The sequence below is a fragment of the Sciurus carolinensis genome, chromosome 2, assembly GCF_902686445.1.
Source record: "Sciurus carolinensis chromosome 2, mSciCar1.2, whole genome shotgun sequence".
NCBI lineage: Eukaryota > Metazoa > Chordata > Mammalia > Rodentia > Sciuridae > Sciurus > Sciurus carolinensis.
The window spans coordinates 178,302,351-178,327,064 of NC_062214.1; the positions used below are offsets into that span (position 1 = coordinate 178,302,351).

The window sequence follows — 24,714 nt, forward strand, 5'->3', positions numbered from 1 at the left end:
CAAATGTATTTGCCTCCACTGTTCCTTGGAAGATTGAACATATTCTCTTCCTTAAGCCTCCTCCCTCCTCCCTGCCTTCTTGTCCTTTTCCACTGTTTCTATCACTCATGCAGAATTACTCATGGATGTTTGTTTCAATACTACATTCAAAGAGGGAGCGAGCAGAGCAGAGCAGGGAGGAGAAAGGAAGGAGAGCAAGAGAGAGAGAGAGAGAGAACAAAAATGACATTATCTGCCTCTGTTTCCCCAAAAAATTTTAAATAAAAAAATGAACTCTAGGACACAGATGGGTACTGTTTTTTAATTGTCGACCTCAAGGAGATTGAGGAATAAGTGCTAACTAAACAGGAGACCAATAAGTTGGCATCTGCTTGTTCAATCCACAGAAATGTATTGAGTAAATTGCAGCCACTGTGCTACACAGTGGAGATTTCAGAAAATGAAAGATATGAGGGTTGCTTCATTGTTTGACAGGAAATATAATTTGTTAGCTGGTAAAGTTTTGGTTTGAAACCAAAATCCATAGCAAGCTGTTTCCAAAGATGTAAAAATATCTTCATTTTAGGGCATATTTTCCCCTTGCAATACTCTTTTGTTAAGCTTCATGACCCTGTGTTCTCTTGTTACTTTCTTTATGTCTTTGGCTCCTTTGTGGGTTCTTGTCCTTGGTCTGTTATGTGAAGTGGCATTTCCTAGGGTTGCGCTCCAGGCTTTCCCTTTTTCTTGTCCTACACACTTCCCCAGAGAGTTTTCGTTGCTCCTATGACTAGAAGTATCATTCAAATGCTATGGACGCCAGATCTGATGACATCAAACTCTGTTTTCTTTAGACCCCTCTTGAGTTCCTGACTCAGAAGAACCCCAAGAGTTTCAAAATATCAAGATTAATCAACTTATCCCTCTCATTGACCAGCAGACCATCCAAGAAATTGCCCAATTAAGAAACCCAAGACTCATTTTAATTTCTTCCTTTTCATTTCCTGCATTCAATCTCAAAAGTTCCACTGCTTCTTCTGTCCTAAAATATATTAGGAACCCACCACTCCTCTTTACACCGTCTGCTGCCACCCAGTCCAGGCACCACGATCTCTTGCTGAGATTCTCACAAGTATCTGCTGAGTTGGTCTCCCTGATTTCATTCTTAACTTCCTCTAATTATTTTCAACTTTCTCATCATTTACCTATCAGAATATAAATTTGATCATATTGTTTTCATGTTTGAAACTCTTCATAGATTTTGCATATACTAAAGCCTAAGCTCCTTTATGAAGTTCTTTAGACCTCTGCTCACCTTACCTTACATTACAGATCTCTCCTTATTCAAATGCCACATTCCACCATACTGAACTTCTTTTAGTTCTTTTTTTTTTTAAGTTCCCATACTAACTGCAGCACAGTTGCATTTTATTTTTTTATTTTTTTTATTTTTATTGTAAACAAATGGGATACATGTTGTTTCTGTTTGTACATGGCGTAAAGGCATACCATTTGTGTAATCATAAATTTACATAGGGTAATGTTGTTTGATTCATTCTGTTATTTTCTTTTAGTTCTTCAATTATGCAGGTGTGCTCTTTTACCAGAGTCCTTCCAAGATCCTTCTCCATGCCTAAAATTATTCTTACTTTTACCCCAAATTTGCCTAGATAACTCTTAGCTATCATTTAAATACTGGCTTCCTTGGATTGTCATTCATCTTGGCTCAACCCATCTATCTTCTATTACACTTTACTGCCCTTAAGTCCATCAAACCTACCTTTACCTCCAACAAACAATGATTGTTCCTCTGGTACCAATGATAGACATTGCCTCTCAATATTATTTTTCAAATATTTTATTATAAACACTCATTTAATAATCTTCTCTGCTAATTCTGGTATAAAGGGCCAGAAACAATCCAGTATACACAGCTTACCTTTGGAGCCCTAGCACCTAGTATACTGCCATGGATGACATTAGTGCTCAATCAATATCCACTCTCTGAGTACATAGAGAACCATTTATTTACAGGAAACTTGGGAGTGTTTAGGGATAAATAAAATTCCCCTACCCCTAAGGAGAATAACATTAAATGTAGAATGTCTGTTATACATAATTATAAGTTGATAATGAGTAAATAAAATTGACTCCAATTTGGATACATGAGGATTTGCTAACATTGTAAATTGGCATTAAATATTTAGCTCTCCCTTCTGGGATAATCTGATCTACACTAAACACTTTTGGAAGACAGTTTTATGATTTTATATTACAGTTGAGAATATAAGGCACGGCAAAGTTAATTGAGTTACCCAAGGTTACCCAGTGAAACAGAAGCTGAGCCAGGACTCAAAATTCAAAAGCTGTTAATCTTCAATGCTTACTGTTAACATTTTTTTTTTTTGGAAACTATTTTGTCCCCCACCTCAAAGTACTATTGTGTTATTTTAGGACATATTTTAATAGCCTTCTCCAAACTATCACCTATGTTATTTTAATTTGACTATAGAAGTTCAGGGATATACATACTTTTCCAGGGATTCTCCTCTAGACTTTTGCATTAAAGACTTTCTGTGATGTGCCTCTGAACTCACTGCTCTGAAAGGTGTCAGCTCCCTGTATTCTTAATAGCATGTTAGTCATCAGACATCAGTCATCGCTCAACAGGGTCAACATTCAACTCTTCTGCTGTAGGGCACCATATTGCATATTTGACATCTATAAATGTCCACCGCTAGTTGGCCAGTGCATTCTAGTGCACTGGGTGGACATTTTGGTAGAAAATGCTGCCAAAAGTTAATAAACATTTGAGAAACAACATAGGCTATTGCATTTAATGAGATTACTGATTCCAACAACTGCATTCTGAGAGAAATAATCTTAAAATTATTTGTGCGGCCATTTCAAAAGGCTATATATGTACTCAATAAATATGTTTACATGTGGCACTGTGGGTCCAGTGGCAGTCACAAAACATAGCCACATGCCAAAAAGACCTTATTATCTTCTCGCTAGAAGATATTTAGTGAACATAGAGCTTTGTTTTTTATAATAATAAGCATTGCTGATATTAATATCACAGAGATTGGCAATGTGAGTATACACTTTTTTTTTAGCCACACAGTGGGTCAACTAATGTTCTTACTTTTATATCTGAATATAGTGCAAGATATTAAGACTTTAATCTGTACAAAACTATAACTAACACATGCCATTTTTACTGTACACATAGAACTACAATACCTCAGCATTTTCAGATCAATTACACATTTTTCTCTTAATGGATACATCATCAAACAGAAGACTCTCCAATCACAAAATATTTCCCATGATCTCTGAGCTTTATTTGACCCATTCTTCTTTCAACAGAAGCAAACATCTTCACCCAATGCACTCAAGCTAGCTCATTATATCACTCTCCCCAGTCTGGCCTTATAGCTCCAGGCCCATGAAGAACTCTAAACGTCCAAAGTATTTACTGTTCTTAATCTCCAACGTGACATTAAGTGAATTGGTTCTGTCATGTGTGTATAACTGATTGTGTTTCCTCTAATAAAGATAGACAGTTGAGTTACCCATTTGTACCTAAGTCCATTGTAATGGGAAGAGAGAACTTCTGTCAGATGTTAACTGAGTTAGGGTTTTGAGATGTTAACTCAATTGCTCATACCATAGACATATCAATTAAAATTCTAGGAGAATCTTTCAAACATAATCCAGTTTAAGAAATGTGCACAAACTCATGGTAAATTGAAAGGCTATGCAAGGTAAATCTTAAGCTTCATATATATATGTGTTAACATTTCCAGTTGGTCATTGGTAGGCAACACAAATGGAGTCAGAATACTTCTGACTTACACTTGAAAATGTCAGCTCTATGAATTCATCCTCATTCATCACCTTTGTTTTTGGAGAAATGACTGAAAGGATGTTACCTTCATTTCCTAATGCTGAAGTCCCACTATACTATACCAAGAAATATTTTCCTTTGCAGAGTAGTACAGAGGCTGAGGTGGCTCTCTGCTTTAGCTTACAAGTGTTCTTTCAAAGACTACTAAAGGGAACAAAGTCCAACTTCAGGTTTTTGATGTAGTATTTGTCAACCATTTGCTGTAGCAGTCTGAATGCAATGATAAAGGATAACACAGCAAAAAACAAATGTTTTTATCCTAAGGATACTTGCCCCATTTGATAATTTTATTTACCTGCAGAGATTCCATTTCTTCATCTTTTCTTTGTGTCTCTTCTAGCAGACCTACAATAAGAAAGTAAAATACCCATGAAAATGCAATGTATAAATGGGTTGCTTCTTACTATTGAATGTAATTCAGTCAGTAGCTTGTATAAACTGCTGCCTGGGAAGAGAATTTGATGCTGAGGTGTGAGAAGCAATATGTAGAAATGCCCTCTGATGCCAACTGATGAGATACTGCAGAGTTCTAGACTCTGCCAAACCTAAGCTAGCTGAGAAGACCTGGGAGGTCCCAACTTTATGAAATACCACAGAACGATATCAAATCAATTATAATCATCCCAATATTTTAGGCATTTGGTCCAATGCTTATACAACTCAAAAGTGACTTAAAAGTTTCCTTTAAAAAAAGGAAGGCTTTTTTTTTCTTTCATTTGAAAGAAAAAGTAGAAACAAACCATTTGCTCTCAAAATAAGCTTCTAGGCCAAGTTCCACCCTGAGTCAATTTTTATAACTAAATTACAACTACCTGGAATAATGGGGTATTATTAATGGAAGCAGAGCACCACCTCCACTGTTAAATGATATTAATTATCATTTCACACCAAGAGGGTGGGATGCATTGAAGCTATATCTGACCAAGAGTTTGGCACCATCTCAGAGAAATTAGTGGCTGGAAAAGAAGGTAGTCAACTGAAGAGAGACTTGTATTAATGCATGCATACAGCCGCAGTGTCTCAGTGCCCTGCATTAATTTATGAACTTGCTCTGAAGGAAAATACATTTGGCAAGCAGAATTTTCTGCCTGCAGCTATACCACCCTGTACTATGATCTTATTAGATCTCACAAACCTAAAGAAGGCTGGGCTGAGTCAGAACTTGGAAGAAAACTGGCAAGAAACACCTACAGCAGTGCACATTGGTATTAGCATTTGCCTTACTCTGTGATTGATATAAGTTTACCAAGAGGCTGCATAGCATAAAAGGAAAATGTAACTTAAGGAAGTTCAGTATGTATTCCAGAAATGCAAATGCAAATGTTTTCAGTAAGTGCTACACAAGATGCAGGAGGAAGTGGCAATATAATGGGTGGCAAAGTCACTTAGATGTATGTCATAAGTGGACAGGCAATACACAAAAACTTCAGGAAGTCTGGCAGATGGGTAATTGATGGTGATGGTCTTTTGAGACTGTCTGGCTGAGAAGGGTACAGAGGAGAAGCAAGCAATCCCAACAAGACACAATGTGCTACAGAAGAGGAGTAGTTTTTATTCTGTATTCCTTAGAAGAACTGATTGGTTCCCCCAAACTCCCATATTCAGTTAAATCAATAATGACAGGAGGATGACAATGTTTAAGGGACATTTTGGGGAGTTGGCATATTGGATTCTTTAGGATCAGATGTAAAAGCAAACCTGGCATGTAGGACTCTGGTTAACAGTCCTCACTCATTGCTCTTCCTGCAACTTTACTTACTTGCATTGAGATGTCGCAGGGCTTCCATCAGGGTGTCATGCACATCTACTAATCTACTTCTTGCATTTGGGCTGGCCTGCTGACTTGATCTGGTGAACAGAATATGGCAGAAGCAATTCTGTGCCAATCTGTGTTGAGGTTTCCAGAGGGTTTAAGCATTTTCACTTTTCCAAGAGAAACTCCATCATTACCATAGGAGCAAGTCCAGAGCAACCTGCTAGGTGACCAGAAAAGTCTGACCCAGGACTCTTCCCCTGAACACCACCCTGAAGGTGACCCCAGTTGATAAATAGCACATGTCTAGAAGTAGAACTGCCCAGCTGACCTGAAGCTGACCACAGATGACTCAGATGGAAGCCCAGCTGAGGCCAGACAAACTCCCCAGCCAAGTTCAGAGCCAACTTCAACTGAATCATGAGCTTAATAAAATTTGGGGATAGTCTGGTAGGAACTTGCTAACTGATAGCAACCAGCTGCTAATGAACAACAAGCATTTAGGATTCATTAAAAAAATCACAGGAGTAACTACTAAATATATGAGAAAAGATGATTCACATTCTGAAGAGAGTAACAACTACAGCAAATCTGGGTGGGCCGGGACATAGGTATTATAAACACATGGTCATTTTATTCTGAATATCTCCAATCTTTGTGTACCTCCACTCAAAATGAAATTCCAAGAATAGCTAATGAATGTAGCTTAGATCTCTTGCCTATTGCTCAGGTAGGGCAAAAAAAGAGAGTACTTTCACTGACAATTTCAAAAGGATTGGAGTAAGTAGAAGGATAGTTTCTAAATGCAAAGTTGAGGTATTATTGATAGATGAAGAAAGGATGAACAAGAGAGAGGTTAAAACAACAGATGATTATTCCAATTGGTTTCAATAAATTGTGTCTTTAGTCCAACTCTCCCCAATATTTGTGATTTACATGATGACTACTTTGTTGTTATGAGGATGTGGTCACTTTACTCTAGCACTTTTGGATATGAGGAGGTTCTCAGAGGTGAGCTCTTGGTAATAAATTGCATTGTTTAAATGGTGCAGTGGAACTGCAGTGATGCATAATGGGGGCCATTGATTACAACAGAAAATGAATCTTGTACCTCCAGAGACAAGGTAGAAGAGAAATACCAAACATCTTAGATAGAGTGTACTGGATAAATAATAGGTACTGGATCTCTTACAGAGTCAAATACAACTCAGTCATCTGATAAAATATAGATGTAAAATGTTTAATCTACCTTTCCCTTTGAGGATGTTCTGTTCCTCTTCTCCATGTGATTCCTGTGAAACTTTCAGTTAAGTGCCTAACTAACCTGACATGCCACGAAAGTAGGTCATGATCCAGGGTGGCAAGAAAGAGGATCTATTATCCTGGTACTTCCAAGACTGTATATTTCAGTATGTTGAAGGAACTTGTTAAACAAAAAAGATGGCAAAGAAGGAAAGAGATAAGAAAAAAAGAGTTGGTTGAAGACTAGATCCACCACTGACAACTAAACTGGACTTGTAATCAGTTCGTTTTTAAATTTTCTTCTTTTTCCTTTTTTTTTTTTCTTAAATTAGAATTAAGTTTTCTTTTTAAAGTTTCTGGATATGTGGTTGTGTTAAACCTTTTCATCTCTGTTCAGAAATCCGGAGAATTTAGTGTTGGAAATAACTTTCAGTTCCACACTGAAACATTTCATTCTATAATAAATAAAAGTGAATGATTTACCTGAGATGGTCTAGTTAGTACTAAGACCACATCTAGAGCTTTATTCCATTTTTCCCCTAACATATCATGTTCTCACCTGTACCAGTCAGTATTTAATCATACTCTTGTCCTCCTGTTACTTATTTTAAAACACACACACACATTTGTATTCCTCTGACTTGTTTTGGGAGTTCTCTGGTGTCAACAACCAGGGCTTCCATGTCTCCCTAACTACTGCCTCCCTACCTTGATACTAAACTTAGATCCCACATTGCCTTCACCTACATCAACTGGCTCCCTTGTTAGGTGCACTGTTTGAGTCCATGCATTTGGCTTGATGACTAGGGCTTTTAACCTGTGTTGATGAAATATGGCCTCTGGGCATCACCGAGAAACACTATCCCATGGCAGAGATGCAAGCCAACAGAAGGCAGGGGAGACTTGGGGTAGCTGAAGGGAAATAATGCTGTGACAACTGAGCATGATTAGTGCCCCTTGTTATAGTGAGCAATCTTTTTGTTTGTTCTTACAAACTTGAGAACAAAAGATCAGCATGGAAAATGCTGAAGGACTGCTCTGCTTCCTGGCTCACCACTGGCATGTTCCTGTTTTCCTTCATTATTTTCTGGTTTGCTGTTTAAGACAAACAGCAATTCAACTGCCATGCAAATTGTTGTGGCTAAATATGCTTCCATCAACATTAGACAAAGAGAGCTTTTTGGTGAAAAGGGAAGTAATCCTATGTATTTTCCTTGGATTGGCTCCAATATTTTAAATGAGCTGATACTAATAAAGACATATAGAGATGGGGGGCAGAGTCCATATTACACAGCAGAGCATCATAGATGAGAACTGAGACTCTAGTTGTTTTGTTTTGCTCCACTTTGCATTTCTGTGGCACACTTAGGGTAATATATCCTGACCATATTTTTGGCTAAGACAATTTTGTACCCTTTCCTCTGCAGTATTTGCAACCAGTGATCTGGCTACCTAAGGAGGTTGGACACTTTTTTGTTGTTTCTGGTTTCTGATAGTCAAGAAAGCATATTATTTGTTTATTTATTTGTATTTAAAAGGTGAATCAAGTCTGGGAGTATCCGAATAACACACCCATCTAGCAACTTGACCCTTCACAGAAATGTTGAAGATCAAGTTTAGAAATGACTATTTTTTCCCTTTAACCTTTACTGTAAAATATCTCATCCCTATTACAATCAGGCTGGCTGATAATGGGCAGAAAGTTATAGAAAGCAGAGGCCTGAGATACGGCAACATTTAGGACCACAGCCCTGGACAGAGTAGACTGGCAGGAGAACATGTTGAATTAATGATAGTGGTTTAGAGAAAAGCATTTAGCTTCTGGCTCTTGTACCTCACCTAGTAATTCAGTGCTCCTGTTCAATGTTAGACTGTGTCCTGACATTTACTACTAAAAATAACATATAATGTAAATTCTCAAAAGAGTTCAATATTTACTTCTTTAAACTGTGCATTCCTCTTTGTGGAGAGCAGTCATGGTATAATGAAATCAAACAAATAAAATAGAACACTAAAATCCTTAAGGGGCCATAAACGATGAACTAGCCTCCACAATTACACTCCAGATGCTCAAGACATTAGCTACACGACCAAGAAAATGGTCAGTTTTTCTTTTTCTTCCTGGGTTATCTAGTTATTAGAACCATTGACATTTTAAGGATAGAAGGGAACACAGAAGTAATGTAATTCCAGGTTTTCATTTTTTTTTAAGTAGCATTCCATTTTATGTGAAACACATATCATCTAGTAATATTATAAATAAATCATTTAAAAAGCTGAAAGGAAGCTGGAGTTGGAGCAGAAATGGAGATTTTGAGGTCTGCCTGCCAAACTTCCCTTTATCCTAAGCCTGTGGTATCATGGTAGAGCTAGAAAGCTCCAAATTATATTGATTAAAAAACACCGATCTAGCCGGGTATGGTGGCGCATGCTTGTAATCCCGGTGGCTCAGGAGGCTGAGGCAAGAAGATAGAGAGTGGCTCAGTGGTTAAACACCCCTGGGTTCAAGCCCCAGCACCAAGACAACAACAACAACAAACCCCACTGATCTAATTCTACCTCACTTATTATGGATGATAATTAATTTTGAGAGATCTAATGCCTTTGTTAATGTTGCACAGCTAGTTAACAGACACGAATAAATCCAAGCACAAGACTTCTGCTCTGGACTGGAATCCAGTACTTTCTTTTTGCAAAACCATGACTGCCCCCCTTTGCCTTTCAAGATTTGTATTGAAATGATATAGTATTCCAAGTTCTACCATAAATGATAATACATTTTCTAATTGTCTAAAAGAAAACTCCCTTAAGGCACTTATGTAACAGTGGCAGGCCTGTGAGAAGGCTTACAGCTACTAGCTGTCCACATTAAAATTCCTCAACTCAGAAATAGCATCAAAAGATGTGACTCTGATGGAAAGCAAGACCCAGACACTGGAGAAGGCAGCTGACTTAGCAAGGCATGTTCATCACCAAACACGCAGAATGACTCACAAAATAAAGCAATAATGAAAAATCTCTTTCAATGAGTAACGGTTGAAAAGTTTCTCAGCTTAACGTAACAATGTCCAGCAAATGGCCTTCCTGTTTCATTACACTAGTGAAGGAAAACACAGTAAAAGTATAATAAGGTGACTCCCTACATTAGCTCAAATATCTCAAAAACAATCAAATATGTTTGGTCTTAAATTAACAGAGTCAACCCTTTGCATTATGGGTCCCATATCCATGAATTCAACCAATTGCTGATTGAAAATATTCTTTAAGAAATGTGTCTGTATGGAACACTTCAGACTTTTGCCCTTGTTATTGCTCCTACACAATACAGCATAACAACTCTTACATAGCTTTAACATTGTATTAGGCATTATGTAATCTAGGGATGATTTGAAGCACATGGGTAGGTAATATGGAAATACTGCACCACTTTATATAAGGGACTTGAATATCCTCAGGTTTTGGTGTCTGTGGGAACCAATTCCCAGTGGCTATCACGGGATACTGTACATGAACAATACTTAAAATAAATGTCTGCTCCATAGTAAGGTTTTGATATATGTTAACTCTTATTATTTTTAAAGTCACCCTTAAATATGCCTTATAAAATCAGGAAAACGTGAAAAATAATGAGATGCAATTTAAAACAAGTAAAAAAGGTGTCCTAGTACACTGCCTTTAGACTCCATCTATGATAGGGAGCTGCATTCATTAAAACTCTGCCATATCTACTGCCACCCACTGGTACAGATTTGGATACACCACAATGAGTTAAGAGTTTTCTCATCAGGCCTTACCACAGAAAACACACGGGTTAAAATGAAGAACAACATTTAAAAAGTATGGCTACCCCTTGTGGTTTGTCTCAGACGCTGAAACAACATACTGGTCTACAGATGGAGCTCAAGTAGTCCAGCAAATGAAAGGTTTATAGTCCACTGTCTGTCTTGGGTTATGTGGTAAAACATCCAAATACAGGTACTTGTGTTTTTATTTGATGTTAATTCACTTTGGGTGAAAATTTCCATTTTGACAAGGTTAGAGATTTAAAACCTCTTGCCCACTGCTACAGTACAGAAAACAGCACAATAATTTATACCCTTCTACCTCATTCCTAGCACTAGTTATTAAGAAATATCAAGTTATAGAATCAAAGTTCTGACCCAGTCAACTATTAACTTCTATTTTTTAGTCACTTCTATTAACAACACGAACAGAGAAAGTAAGAATGTGTTCATTACAAGGCACTGTCCTAACTTGGTGAGAGGGCTTTCCTGGTGAAAAGGACTACATGTGACAAACAGCAAAACAGACAATCGAAGCGTATGGTTTACTATAAATACTACTTTAAGAATAAGATTTATGTGCTCAAATCTAGGCATAAAATTCTGTTTCTTCCTATATGTACCATCTCTGAATTATACTCTCCCAGTGGAAACTTTGGCTTTTATGTAAATTCCTTAGGTTAGAAGGTGGTTTTTCCTGGACCCTGGTTCTCACTGTAGACTTATAGGGTGCAACTGTGTATGCGTATTTGAGCTTATAGAAGTGCTATGTATCTGACTTGTTCTTTGATCATCTCCTGGTTACAGAAGGTACAGATAATTTTGCTAAACCATATCTGGTCTTCTTTAGATCTCCCATATTCCTGGGTCTAATCTAGATCAAAACTGAATTTGAATTTTTAGATGAAAGTTTTTCACACTTCTCCAATTCTTATGACCTAAGGGTAAAACAGATCTCAGAAATTGAATAATGATATGATGCTCAGTGCATCTGGTTATAGAATATAGTTCAATGTCAAATACCAGGTATATCTCCTTTGGCAATTCACACATAGAGAGAATGTAACTATGTGGTTTATACCTGCTGTATACCACACTGTAAATACTGCCTGGCCTGAAGTAGAGGTAACTCCTTCAAGACCTTCATAAATTCAAGAATTTCCTTCTCAATTTGGCTGGTATTGATATATATATATATATATTTGATATATATATAGGGTTACTAAACGACTAGAGATGCTTTTAAGTGTATGGATGATTTATATAAAAAAATTTTGATAGTGAAAAACACAAATTTTTGAAAATTTTTTAAGTTTAAATATTCAGTTTAAATCTGATTGATCAAAAACCTTATATTACTAAATTAAATTCAAGGTCAGGAATATTGCTTTCAACTGTTTCTTCATCCCTATCCCCAGTTTGAGGCATCTTAGAGATCAGGTATCACAGCTCATCACTTTTAAGAGTGTTTATATTTATAAAATCCTTTCTTTAAAAAGTATATATATATACACCAAGATTGGAACTGTCACTGAGCCCACCCCACACACCAAGATCAGAGGCCGGTACCTGAGCCTGCCTGCCCGCCTGCCTCTTACTGCTGAGGGATACTGCACTTGCCTCTATGCTGACTCAGCGAACCCTCGCTGGGGCTCCCCAGCTTCTTTGGAGGCTGCTGCAGGCATTTTGAATTATTCCTGAGGGCGTGGCCATCATCATCGGAAGGGCAGCTCCCATCCTGAGACACCTACAGGAGACTGGAGGCCCTTTGACAGATACCTCTATTTACTCACTTATATCCTACACCCTTTCCCCATCCTCCTCACAACTAGAAATATTGTAAATAGTAATTGAACTGATCCTGTTTATTTTAAAAATGTTGAAGTCTTTATAGGGGCTATCTGGTTCAGGGCTACATTTTCTTTGTATTGGGTGCTATTGGTATTGATCTCCCCTTCAAAGGAGAGGTAGTGGAAAACTGCAGGGTCATAACAGACCTGCAGGGGGCAAACTTCAGTAACTCTGATCTTCACTAATAGAGGGGAATATACAGAAACAAATGAAAAAACAGGGAAAGAAAGTGTCCCTAACAAATCAAGATGCTATTGTGATAGAGTCCAATGACAGCATGGCAGTAGAAATGACAGAAAAAGAGTTTAGAATCTGCATGATTAAAATGACCCATGAAGCAAAAGACAAGATAAGAGAGCAAATGCAGGCAATGCATGACCATTCCAGTAGACAGTTAAAAGAGAAAATGCAAGAAGCAAAAGAATACTTCAATGAAGAGATAGAGATTCTGAAAAACAAACAAACAAACAAACAGAACTACTACTTGAAATGAAAGAAACCATAAACCAAATTAAAAACTCAATAGAAAGCATCACCAACAGAGTAGACCTTGTGGAAGGCAGAATCTCAGACAATGAAGACAAAATATTCAATCTTGAATAAAAAGTTGAACAAATTGAGAAGATGTTAAGAAGTCATGAACAGAACCTCCAAGAATTATGGGATATCATGAAAAGACCAAATTTAAAAATTATTGGGATTAAGGAAGGCACAGAGATACAAACTAAAGGCATGAACAATCTGTTCAATGAAATAATATAAGAAAATTTCCCAAACCTGAAAAATGAAATGGAAAATCAAATACAAGAAGCTTACAGAACACCAGGTGCACAAAACTACAACAGATTCACACCAAGACACATTATAATGAAAATACCTCACATTCAAAATAAAGATAGGATTTTAAAGGCTGCTAGAGAAAAGCATCAGATTACATATAAAGGGAAACCAATACAGATATCAGCAGATTTCTCAGCCCAGAAAAAAGGGCCTGCAACAATATTTCAAGCTCTGAAAGAACACGCATGCCAACCAAGAATACTATACCCAGCAAAACTAACCTTCAGATTTGACAATGAAATAAAATCTTTCTATGATAAACAAAAGTTAAAAGAATTTACAAATAAAAAGCCTGCCCTACAGAACATTCTCAGCAAAATATCTCGTGAGGAGGAAGTAAAAAACAACAATACAAGTGAGCAAAGGGAGGAACTACCCAAAAGGAAAAGCCAATCAAAGGACAAGTAAAAACCAAAAATGAGCCCAAATGACCAGAAATACAAATCATATCTCAATAATAACCTTGAATGTCAATGGCCTACACTTACTAATCAAAAGACATAGACTGGCAGATCAGATTAAAAAGAAAGGTCCAACAATATGCTGCCTTCAAGAGACTCATCTCATAGAAAAAGTCATCCACAGACTAAAGGTGAAAGGATGGGGAAAAACATACCATGCACATGGACCCAATAAAAAAGCAGGGGTCTCCATCCTCATACCAGATAAAGTGGACTTCAAACCTAAGTTAGTCAAGAAGGGATAAAGAAGGACATTTCATACTGCTTAAGGGAACCATAAAACAGCAAGATACAACAATTTTAAATATTTATGCCCCAAACAATGGAGCATCTACATATATCAAACAAACCCTTCTCAATTTTAAGAATCAAATAGATCAAAACACATTAATAGTGGGGGACTTTAACACACCACTCTCACCACTGGATAGATCCTCCAAACAAAAACTGAATGAAGAAACTATAAAACTAAATAATATAATCAATGATATAGACTTAATGGATATTCACAGAGTATTTCATCCATCATCAAGTGAATATACTTTCTTCTCAGCAGCTCATGGATCCTTCTCCAAAATAGACCATATCCTATGCCACAAAAAGTCATTCATAAATACAAAACAATAGAGATCCTACCCTGTATCCTATCAGACCATAACGGAATGCAATTAGAAATGAATGATAAAATAACAAACAAAAACTACTCATACACCTGGAGATTAAATAATATGCTACTAAATGATGCAATGATAACAGAAGACATCAGGGAAGAAATAAAAAAAATTCTTAGAAGTAAATGAGAACAATGACACAACATATCAAAATCTCTGGGACACTATGAAAGTAGTACTAAGAGGAAAGTTCATTGTATTGAGCTCTTACATTAAAAGATAAAAAGTCAACATCTAAATGACCTAACATTACACCTCAAAGTCCTAGAAAAAGAAGAACAGATCAATACCAAAATAGTAGAAAACAGGAAATAATTAAAATCAGAGCTGAAATCAATGAAATTGAAACAAGAGAAACAATTCAAAAAATTGACAAAACAAAAAGTTGGTTCTTTGAAAAAGTAAACAAAATTGATAAACCCCTAGCCACACTAACAAAGAAAAGGAGAGAAAAAACTCAAATTACTAGAATTCGTGATGAAAATGGAAAGATCACAACAGACATCATTGAAATACATAATTAGGAGCTACTTTGAAAAATCTACACTCCAACAAAATAGAAAATATCAAAGACATCAACAAATTTTTAGAGACATATGATCCTCCCAAACTGAATCAGGAAGACGTACACAATCTAAACAGATCAATTTCAAGCACTGAAATAGAAGAAGCCATCAAAACCCTACCAACCAAGAAAATTCCAGGACCAAATGGATTCTCAGTCGAATTCTACAAGACCTTTAAAGAAGTACTGATACCAATACTCCTCAAAGTATTTCAGGAAATAGAAAAGGAGGGAACCCTTAAAAATTCATTCTATGAGGCTAGTATCGATCTGATACCAAAACCAGACAAAGACACATCAAAGAAAGAAAACTTTAGACCAATATCCCTGATAAACATACATGCAAAAATCCTTAACAAAATACTAGCAAATCGCATACAAAAATACACTAAAAAGATAGTGCACCATGATCAAGTGGGGTTTATCCCAGGGATGCAAGGTTGGTTCAACATCAGGAAATCAATAAATGTAATTCACCACATCAATAGAATTAAAGTTAAGAATCACATGATTATTTCAATTGATGCAATTGAGGAAACATTTAATAAAATACAGCACCCCTTCATGCTTAAAACACTAGAAATAATAGGATTATTATTATTAACATACCTCAACATTATAAAGGCTATTTATGCTAAGCCCATGGCCAACATCATTCTTAATGGAGAAAAACTGAAAGCATTCCCCCTAAAAACTGGAACAAGACAGGGATGCCTTCTTTCACCACTTGTATTAAACATCGTCCTTGAAACACTTGCCAGAGAAATTAGACAGACCAAAGAAATTAAAGGGATACAAATAGGAAAAGAAAAACTAATGCTGTCACTATTTGCTGATGATGACATGATGCTATATTTAGAAGATCCAAAAAACTCCACTAGAAAACTTCTAGAACTAATAAAGGAATTCAGCAAAGTAGCAGGATTTAAAATCAATACGTTAGGAGTTCCTAAAGCTAAAGGGGGGAATGAAGGCAGAATTAAGGACAGGTAGTTAGTGTAGAAATAGGGGATCGGGTCAATTCGAGGAAATGAAGCCATGAAGCCATCTGCCTCTGCAAGTGGAGACTGCCCCTGGAAGAATGGAATGTCAAGGAGCTCCAGAGCCCATTGATTACCAAATTTACCTGCCTTTATCAAGGACTGCAAGCATGGAGCTGCTAATTAATGCCCCCTGGGCCCTTGTCTGCCTGAATCACCTTGGCCCTCCCCCTGCCCATGGTTTCTCAATGCAAAACCAGGCCTAGGCAGGAAGGAGAGATAAGTGGGGGGAGAGAACTGGAGAACAAAAGAGACTTTAACCTATAAAAGATGTAGGGTGCACTCACTTCTTGGGACTTTAGAACATCAGCCTTGGCTCCCTTCTTCCTGCAGGGAGAAGTCTGTATTATTACCTTTAAATAAAACCTGCTTAATATGCTTGCAAAAAATAAATAAATAAATAAAATAAAATAAAATAAATACGTATAAATCTAATGCATTTCTATTCATAAGTGATAAATCCTCTGAAAAAGAAATTAGGAAAACCACTCCATTCACAGTAGCCTCAAAAAAAAAAAATAATAATACTTGGGAATTAATCTAACAAAAGAGGTGAAAGACCTCTACAATGAAAACTACAGAATATTAAAGAAGGAAATTGAAGAAAACCCTTGAAGATGGAAAGATATCCCATGTTCTTGGATAGGCAGAATTAACATTGTCAAAATGGCCGTTATACCAAAGGCACTATACAGATTCAATGCAATTCCAATTAAAATCCCAGCGACATTCCTCATAGAAATAGAGAAAGCAATCATGAACTTCATCTGGAAGGACAAGAGACCTCAAATAGCCAAAAGAATCTTAAATAGAAAAAGTAAAACAGGAGGTATCACAATACCAGACATTAAACTATACTACAGAGCAATAGTAACAAAACAGCATGGTATTGGCACCAAAATAGGCAGACCAATGGTACAGAATAGAAGACACAGAGACAAAACCACATAAATACAGTCACCTCATACTAGAGAAAGCAGCCAAAAACATACAATGGAGAAAAGATAGCCTGTTCAACAAATGGTATTGGCAAAACTGGAAATCCATATGCAGTAAAATGAAATTAAACCTCTATCTCTCACCCTACACAAAACTCAACTCAAAATGGATAAAGACATAGGAATCAGACCAGAGTCACTGCACCTAATAGAAGACAAAGTAGGCCCGAATCTTCATCATGTTGGCTTAGGATCAGAATTCCTCAACAATACTCCCAAAGCACAAGAAATCAAAGCAAGAATCAATAAATGGGATGAACTCAAACTAAAACGCTTTCTCTCAGCAAAGGATACAATCAAGAACGTGAAGAGAGAGCCTACATAGTGGGAGAAAATCTTATCCACACACACTTCAGACAGAGCACTAATCTCCAAAATTTATAAAGAACTGACAAAACTTTACAACAAAAATACAAAGAACCCAATCAATAAATGGTCCAAGGAATTGGAGAGACATTTTAAGAAGAAGACATACAGGCGATTAATAAATATATGAAAAAGTGTTCAACAGCTCTAGTAATTAGAGAAATGCAAATTAAAACAACTCTAAGATTTCATCATACTCCAAATAGAAAGGCTTTTATCAAGAACAGAAACAATAATAGATGTTGGCGTGGATGTGGGGAAAAAGGCACCCTTTTACATTGCTGGTGGAGTTGCAAATTGGTGCAGCTACTCTGGAAAGCAGTATGGAGAATCCTAAGAAAACTTGGAATGGACCCACCTTTTGACCCAGTTATCCCACTCCTCAGTTTATACCCAAAGGACCTAAAATCAGCAAACTACAGTAACACAACCACATCAATGTTTATAGCAGCTCAATTCACAATAGATAGATTGTGGAACCAACCTAGATGCCCTTCAACAGATGAATGGATAAAGAAACTCTGGTATATATACACAATGGAATACTATTCAGCCATAAAGAATAATAATATTATGGCATTTGCAAATAAATGGATGGAATTAGAGAATATCATGCTTAAGTGAAATAAGTCAAGCCCCAAAAACCAAAGGCTGAATGTATTCCCTGATAAGTGGAGGATGATATATAATGGGGGTGGGCGTGGGGAATAAGAGAATAATGGGGAAACTTTAGAATATGTAGAAGGAAATGGAGGGGGTATGAAAAATGGTAGACTGAGACAGACATCATTACCCTATGTACAAGTATGATTACATGAATGGCACGAGTCTACATCATGCACAACCATAGAAACAAAATGATGCACCCCATTTGTGTACAATGAACCAAAATGCAGTCTGTAAAAAATTAAAACCTAAATAAAAATAATAATTAAAAAAAATTAAAAAGTAATCACTTATGGAAAAACACTAGGTATCCCTACAGATGCTTTTCTAAACAATTAATAAACTTTCCAGATACACCATCAAAAAAAAAAAGAGTATATAAGAAGAACTTAACATAAAATATCTTTTCACCCAATGGATGTTCAAAACAAGCATGAGAACTGTGCCAAACTTGAGAAACATTATTGCCATTTACTTCTGGGTGAGCAAATCACTGACATCCTCTTTGTCTCAAACACAAACAGAAAGCCTTGAAGTATATAATCTTGACCCACTTCAAAACATACTATGAGAAATAAAATGGGATAAGGAAGAAAGTGGAAGTTAGCATTGCTAATCAGATGATTTTGAAATATTGATACTATCCTATATTATTCACCTGGGACCAGTGCAATCAATAGGCATTGAGAGGAAGACCCACAATGGTCACTGCAGGTTCAAACATGGAGAAAGGGGCCATGAGGTGAGGAAAGATGACAGCTTCCAGAAGCTAGAAAAGGCAAAAAGCCAGATTCTCCCCCAAAGCCTCCAGACAGGAATGAAGTGCTGTTGACATCTTAAGTTTTAGTCTGATGAGACCTATGTGTACTTCTGATGCCCAGATCTGTAAAAGAATAAATCTGTGTTATTTCAAGCCACTAAATATGTGATAATTTATTACAGCAACAATGGGAAACTAATATATCTTAGAAGTTTAGATGACAGTCTACTAAAAGCAAATCTAAGGGCACATGCTATCTCCTACAATCACAGAAGCTGGTAATCAAAATGTACTCCACATGGTGTATGGCATGCCACAGAGGATGTGCATAATTCAATGAAAGACTCATGACAAAACCTTTCATAAAGAAGGAACCATGAAAACTCGGCCCTTAATGACAAAATTTTAGGTAACATCTGTCATAATTTGTGACTCCAGGATTGTTAGTTCTCTTACAGAGTCATGTCCACCTATTTTAGTTCCTTAAAAAGTTCTTGGTAAATTCCTTCAAATTACCTCTACAGCTACACCTACTCTGGAGCATAATTATATAGACAAAGCTATGAAATGTAGTCATCTCTGTAAAAAGTATGTGCTGAGGTTAACATTTAAGGAATAGCTTGGAGTGCAGTACTCCAAGGGTAGGAACTGTGGCTCTCTTCACCACTATATTCCAGTGACTGGTCCAAAATATGACCTACATATGTACTTTTTTAAACTAGTGAAGATATTTACAAGAAGCTGATTAATAACTGTGTCTGAGATGCTATATAATGTTTACCAGGCTGTATGTGCCAATAAATTTGCTTACCTTAAACCTGAACTTATTTTTTTCTGGATTAAGTTTACAAATTCATGTAACTTAATCATTTTGTAATTCTCCTTCACATAATATGAAAAAAGAATTCAGAAACCAGCTCTACATATAAAGAGCAAATTCATGACAAGACAACACCTGGTAAGTAGCAGACACAAGAATGACCAGCTGCAGCATGGTGTAGAGTGAAACCTATGTAGTACCTAAGCAAGGAAAAGAATGTGCACAGACTCAGGTTTCATCTTGGGATGGGAATCATGGAACAGAATAAATTGAGGAAATTCACATTAAGATATATTTCATAGTCAATGATCTGAGAACCAAAGACAAAATCTGTTTTCTTTTTAAAAATTTTTTACTTTTATTTGCAGTACTGGAAATCAAACCAAGTACTGGAGACTGAACTCATGCCAGGCAAAAGAACACACCTTGAAAGCAGTAAGAGAGAAATGATACCTTTGCTACAGTGGGAAAACAATAATAGCGTATTTCTCAACAGAAAACACAAAGAACATAAGGAAAGGTCTTATTACTTTAAGGATAAAAGAAAAAGGTTGAAAACATAGAATCCTATATCTTGTGAAAATATCCTTTAGGAATGAAGGTAAAGTCAAGCCTTTCCTGAGAAGAAAAATTAAGATACTATGCTACCAGGAGACCAATCCTAAAAGAATGATTAAAGAAAATTCTCTAAATAGAAAAGAAATGGTAAAGGAACCTGAGGTGATTATGAATGAAGAAACAGCACAATCAAAAATATGTTAAAAACAGTAGAATTCTTTTTACAGGTTGAATAGTCCTTGTCAGAAATTCTTTGGCTTTCTGTTTTTCAGATTCTGGAATAGATTTTACTAGTTGCATATGGCTAATCTGAAAAGCTACAATCTAAAATGTTCCCCTCCCCTCTGAAACTTTTTGAGTGTCATATTAGTGTTCAAAATGTTTTAGATTTTGCAACATTTTGGATTTTTGAATTAGGGATGTTCAACATGTTGAGTTTTCTAAATTATGTTGGATGATTGAAGCTAATGTGAATCTAGATGTATCTGGAGGAAACAGTTAAGACAATAATAATAATAAAGGTAAAAAACACAAAGTTTTCTATATTTCAAACTTATAAAATAAAAATATCAGTAGATGATGATACACACACACACACACACACACATACACATAGTAATGCCTAGAGCAACAACTAACCTTTACAAAGAGACATACCCCAAATCCAATTAATAAATCCAAATCCAATCTAAAATATTCAAATAACCCACAGGAAAGCAGGAAAAAATAACAAAAGTGACAAACTTAAAGTCTAACAATTCAGTAATACATTACATGAAAATTTTCTAAATATGTCAATTTAAGAAACTGGAAAACTGGATGAACACACAGGACTCAACAGTATACTGTCTATATTAAACTTGCTTTGAATATGATATAGGAATTGTATAATGAAAGGAGAAAAAATGGAAAGAGAAATCTCATATAAGCATTAAAAAAAGCAAAACTAACTATATTAATATAGATAAAGTTATTTAAAAGCAAAGAAAATGACTAGAAGTACAAAGGGTCGATATATAATGATGAAAAGATTGATCTACTAAGAAAATACAGCAATGTAAATGTCTATATGAAAAATCAAAGCTGAAAAATATGTGAAGATAAGAACTTGATAGAACAGAAGGGAGAAAGTAACAAATTTAGAATTAGATTTGGAAACATCAACATTGTCTTCTCAACAACTAATAGGACAACTGTGCACAAAACCATCCAGGGAATATAAAATAATAACTCAAGGATATAAAAAGTAATAACTATGAAAGAAAAATATGTAAACATTTGGAAACTAAATGACACACTTTTAAATAATCCATGAGTTGAAAAGAATGTCTTAAGTTAAATTTAGAAAAAAAGTCTGAAATGAATACTCTGTTTATATCACAAGAACATAAGATATAAGTAAAATCAACCCAAGACAGGAGAAATAATAAAGGTAAGAACAGAAATCAAGAAAACTAGAACAGGAAAATAACAAATGAAACAAGAAGCTTGTTCCTTACATAGCTCAGTAAATTGACAAACCTTTAGCAAGACTGAGAATGAGAGCTGGCGGGGGGAGGAGAGGAGAGGAAAAGAGACAATTATCAAAATAAGGAATGGAGCAGTGAGTATAACCACAGATCATACAGATCTGATTGAGTGAAGGCTACAGACAACTCCACAAACATAGCCTGCATATCTCTTGTCCAAATGCTTGGAAATCAGAAGTGTTTTAGGTTTAATAGGCTATTGTCATTGTTATTGTTTGTTTGTTTTAATTTTTGCACAGACTTTACTGATCAAGAAACCTTAGTCTGAAAATCTGAAATGTTCTAAAATCTGAATCCCTTTGAGTGTCACATAGGCATTCAAAAAGTTTTGGATTCCAGAGCATTTTTGATTTCAGATCTTTGGATTAGGGATGGTCAACTTATATAAATTTGACAATTTAGATAAAATGAACTACTTTGACAAATACAAAGTACCATAAATGACCCAATTAAAAAATGTGAACAGCCCTGCAACTATCAAGAACATTGAATCTGCAGTGCAAAAACTCCTAGAAATCTCCAGTTCAGATGATCTCATTGACGAACTGTACCACATGTTTAAAAAACGAGCAGCAATTAGCACACAATCTCTTCCAGAAAATGGGAGAAAAAGAATACTTCTCTTAATTTTACTTATTTTATATTACTTTGATGCGAAAAACAGTAGTTCCCTACCTCCACACCCAAGGGGGAAAAAAAAGTGCAGTACCCTCGTTCTCCTGAATACAGATGCAAAAATTCATAAAATAATATTAGCAAGTAGAATTTAACAATTTATATAAAGAATTATATATCATAACCATGTAATTCTAGGGATGCAAGACTGGTTCAGCATTTAAAAAAATCAATCAGTGTAATGCATCATTCAACAAGCTAAAGAAGGAATATCATATGATTATATCAATGCATGAAAATATTTGACAAAATTCATTATACATTCATAATAGAATAAAAACACTCATAAAAATAGAAGGGAACTTCCTCAACTTGATAGAGATCGACAAAACAAAAAGGAAAAAAATAATAAAAATAACTACAACTGACATACTAAATGGTGAAGGACTTAAGATTAGAAATAAAGACAAAAATGTCCAATCTCAAAATTCATATTCATTAAGATACTAGAAGTTCTATCTATGCAACAAAGAAAAAGAAATAAAAGGCATATGGATTGGAAGCAAAGAAATAGAACTATCCTATTTGCAAACAGAATGGTTGCCTTTTTATGGAATTTAAAAGGTTCTAAAGAAAACAAAACAATAACCCAAAACCTGGAACAAATAAGTGAGTTTAACAAGGTCATGGTATATGCGATAAACAAAATAACGGATTAACTTCTATATAACAGGAAAGAACATGTGGACACTAGAATTAAAAATTACAAGTTACTAAAAGAAATGAAATAAGTGTAAATTTAACAAAACATGAACAGCACATATTTGCTGAAAAGTGTAAAACACTGATGAAGGAAATCAAAGAAGACCAAATCAAATGGTGAGACACTGGATACAAGAATTGGAAGACTCACAAAGTAGATGTCAATTCTCTCCAAACTGATATACAAGTTCCATATAATTTTTATCAAAACTACACAAGATGATTTTGTAGCTAAAACTAAGATTACACTAAAATTTATATGACAAGGAAAAAGAACCAGGAAAGTTAAAACATTTTTTTAAAAGAATAAACTTGGAGAAAACTGTATTTTCCGAACTTTTTCATGGCCACGGTAATGCAGACTGCATGGGTTTGGAGATGATATATACATATAGATGAGTAGAACAGAAAAGAGAACCAATGGAACAGAGTTGAAAATTCAAGTTATAGAAAGGGAGAACAGATTAGTGGTTGTCAGGGGTTAAGGATGGAGTGAGGCTGGAAAAGAAGATATATACAAGGCAACATGAGAGTCTTTGTGTTCATGTAAATGTCCCACATCATGATATCAATATCAGTACTCTGGTTTTAATAAGATAAAATAATTTTGTAAGTTATTTCCATTGTAGAAAATGGCTAAAGGGATCTTTAATATTATGGGATATGCTGTATTATTTTTTTACAGCTACATATGAATCTAAAATGGTCTTCAGAAAAAAGTTTAATTTCAAAATTCAGAAGGCTTTTAGGCAAAATAATAGTACTCTGCTCTTTGAGTAATCTGCCTTTTCTTGTCCAGTTCATTTCAACCAACATAGTCTTGACAGTCAAATTTTTTTTTTTCTAGATGCCTGCAATTACTCATTTTCTTAAAGCAAAGTATACAGTTTGAAACTATAGCTGAAGAAAAGGCAGGGAGGCTGGGAGGAAGGAAGGAAGGAAGGAAGGAAGGAAGGAAGGAAGGAAGGAAGGAAGGAAGGAAGGAAGGAAGGAAAGAAAAAAGGAAGGAAGGAAAGAAGGAAGGAAGAAAGGAAGGAAATTTGGACACATTGGTTTAAGTCCAGATATTAGAACTACTAAACAGTTTAAATAATTTATTTTAAATATGTTCAAAGAAAACTAAAGGAAACCATATTTAAAGACCTGAAACTATGAGAATTAATGTCTTAAAAATAAAAATTCAATAAAGAGATATAAAAAAAAGAATCAAATAGAAATACTAGATTGGAAAGTACAATAAAATGCAACAGACCACTAGAGGGACTCAACAGCAGATGTGAACAGGCTGAAGAAAAAGCAATAAACTTGAAGACAGATCAACAGAGGTTACTGAGTCAGCAGAACAAAATAAAAATAGATTGAAGAAAACTAAATGGAGGCTTTGAGAACAGTGAGATACCTTGAACCACACCAATATAACCATAACGGGACTACCGTAAAGAAAGAAGAAAGAGTGGGAAAGAACAATATTTAAATAATGGCTGAAAATTTCCCCACTTTGGTTAAAACATTAATTTACATAACCAAAAGGCTCAACAAACTTCAA

At 35.6% G+C, this 24,714-nt stretch overlaps 1 protein-coding gene across 7 annotated transcripts in view; it reads right to left on the reverse strand.

Moving 5' to 3' along the window:
* The window catches only part of Cep128 (centrosomal protein 128), a 418,908-nt gene that overhangs the window by 65,937 nt on the left and 328,257 nt on the right, over positions 1–24,714 (reverse strand). For all 7 annotated transcript variants that reach the window (XM_047541495.1, XM_047541492.1, XM_047541498.1 and 4 more), the window contains one exon: positions 4,185–4,234. In XM_047541495.1, the coding sequence (XP_047397451.1) occupies positions 4,185–4,234 (50 nt within the window). The remainder of the gene's footprint in view (positions 1–4,184; positions 4,235–24,714) is intronic.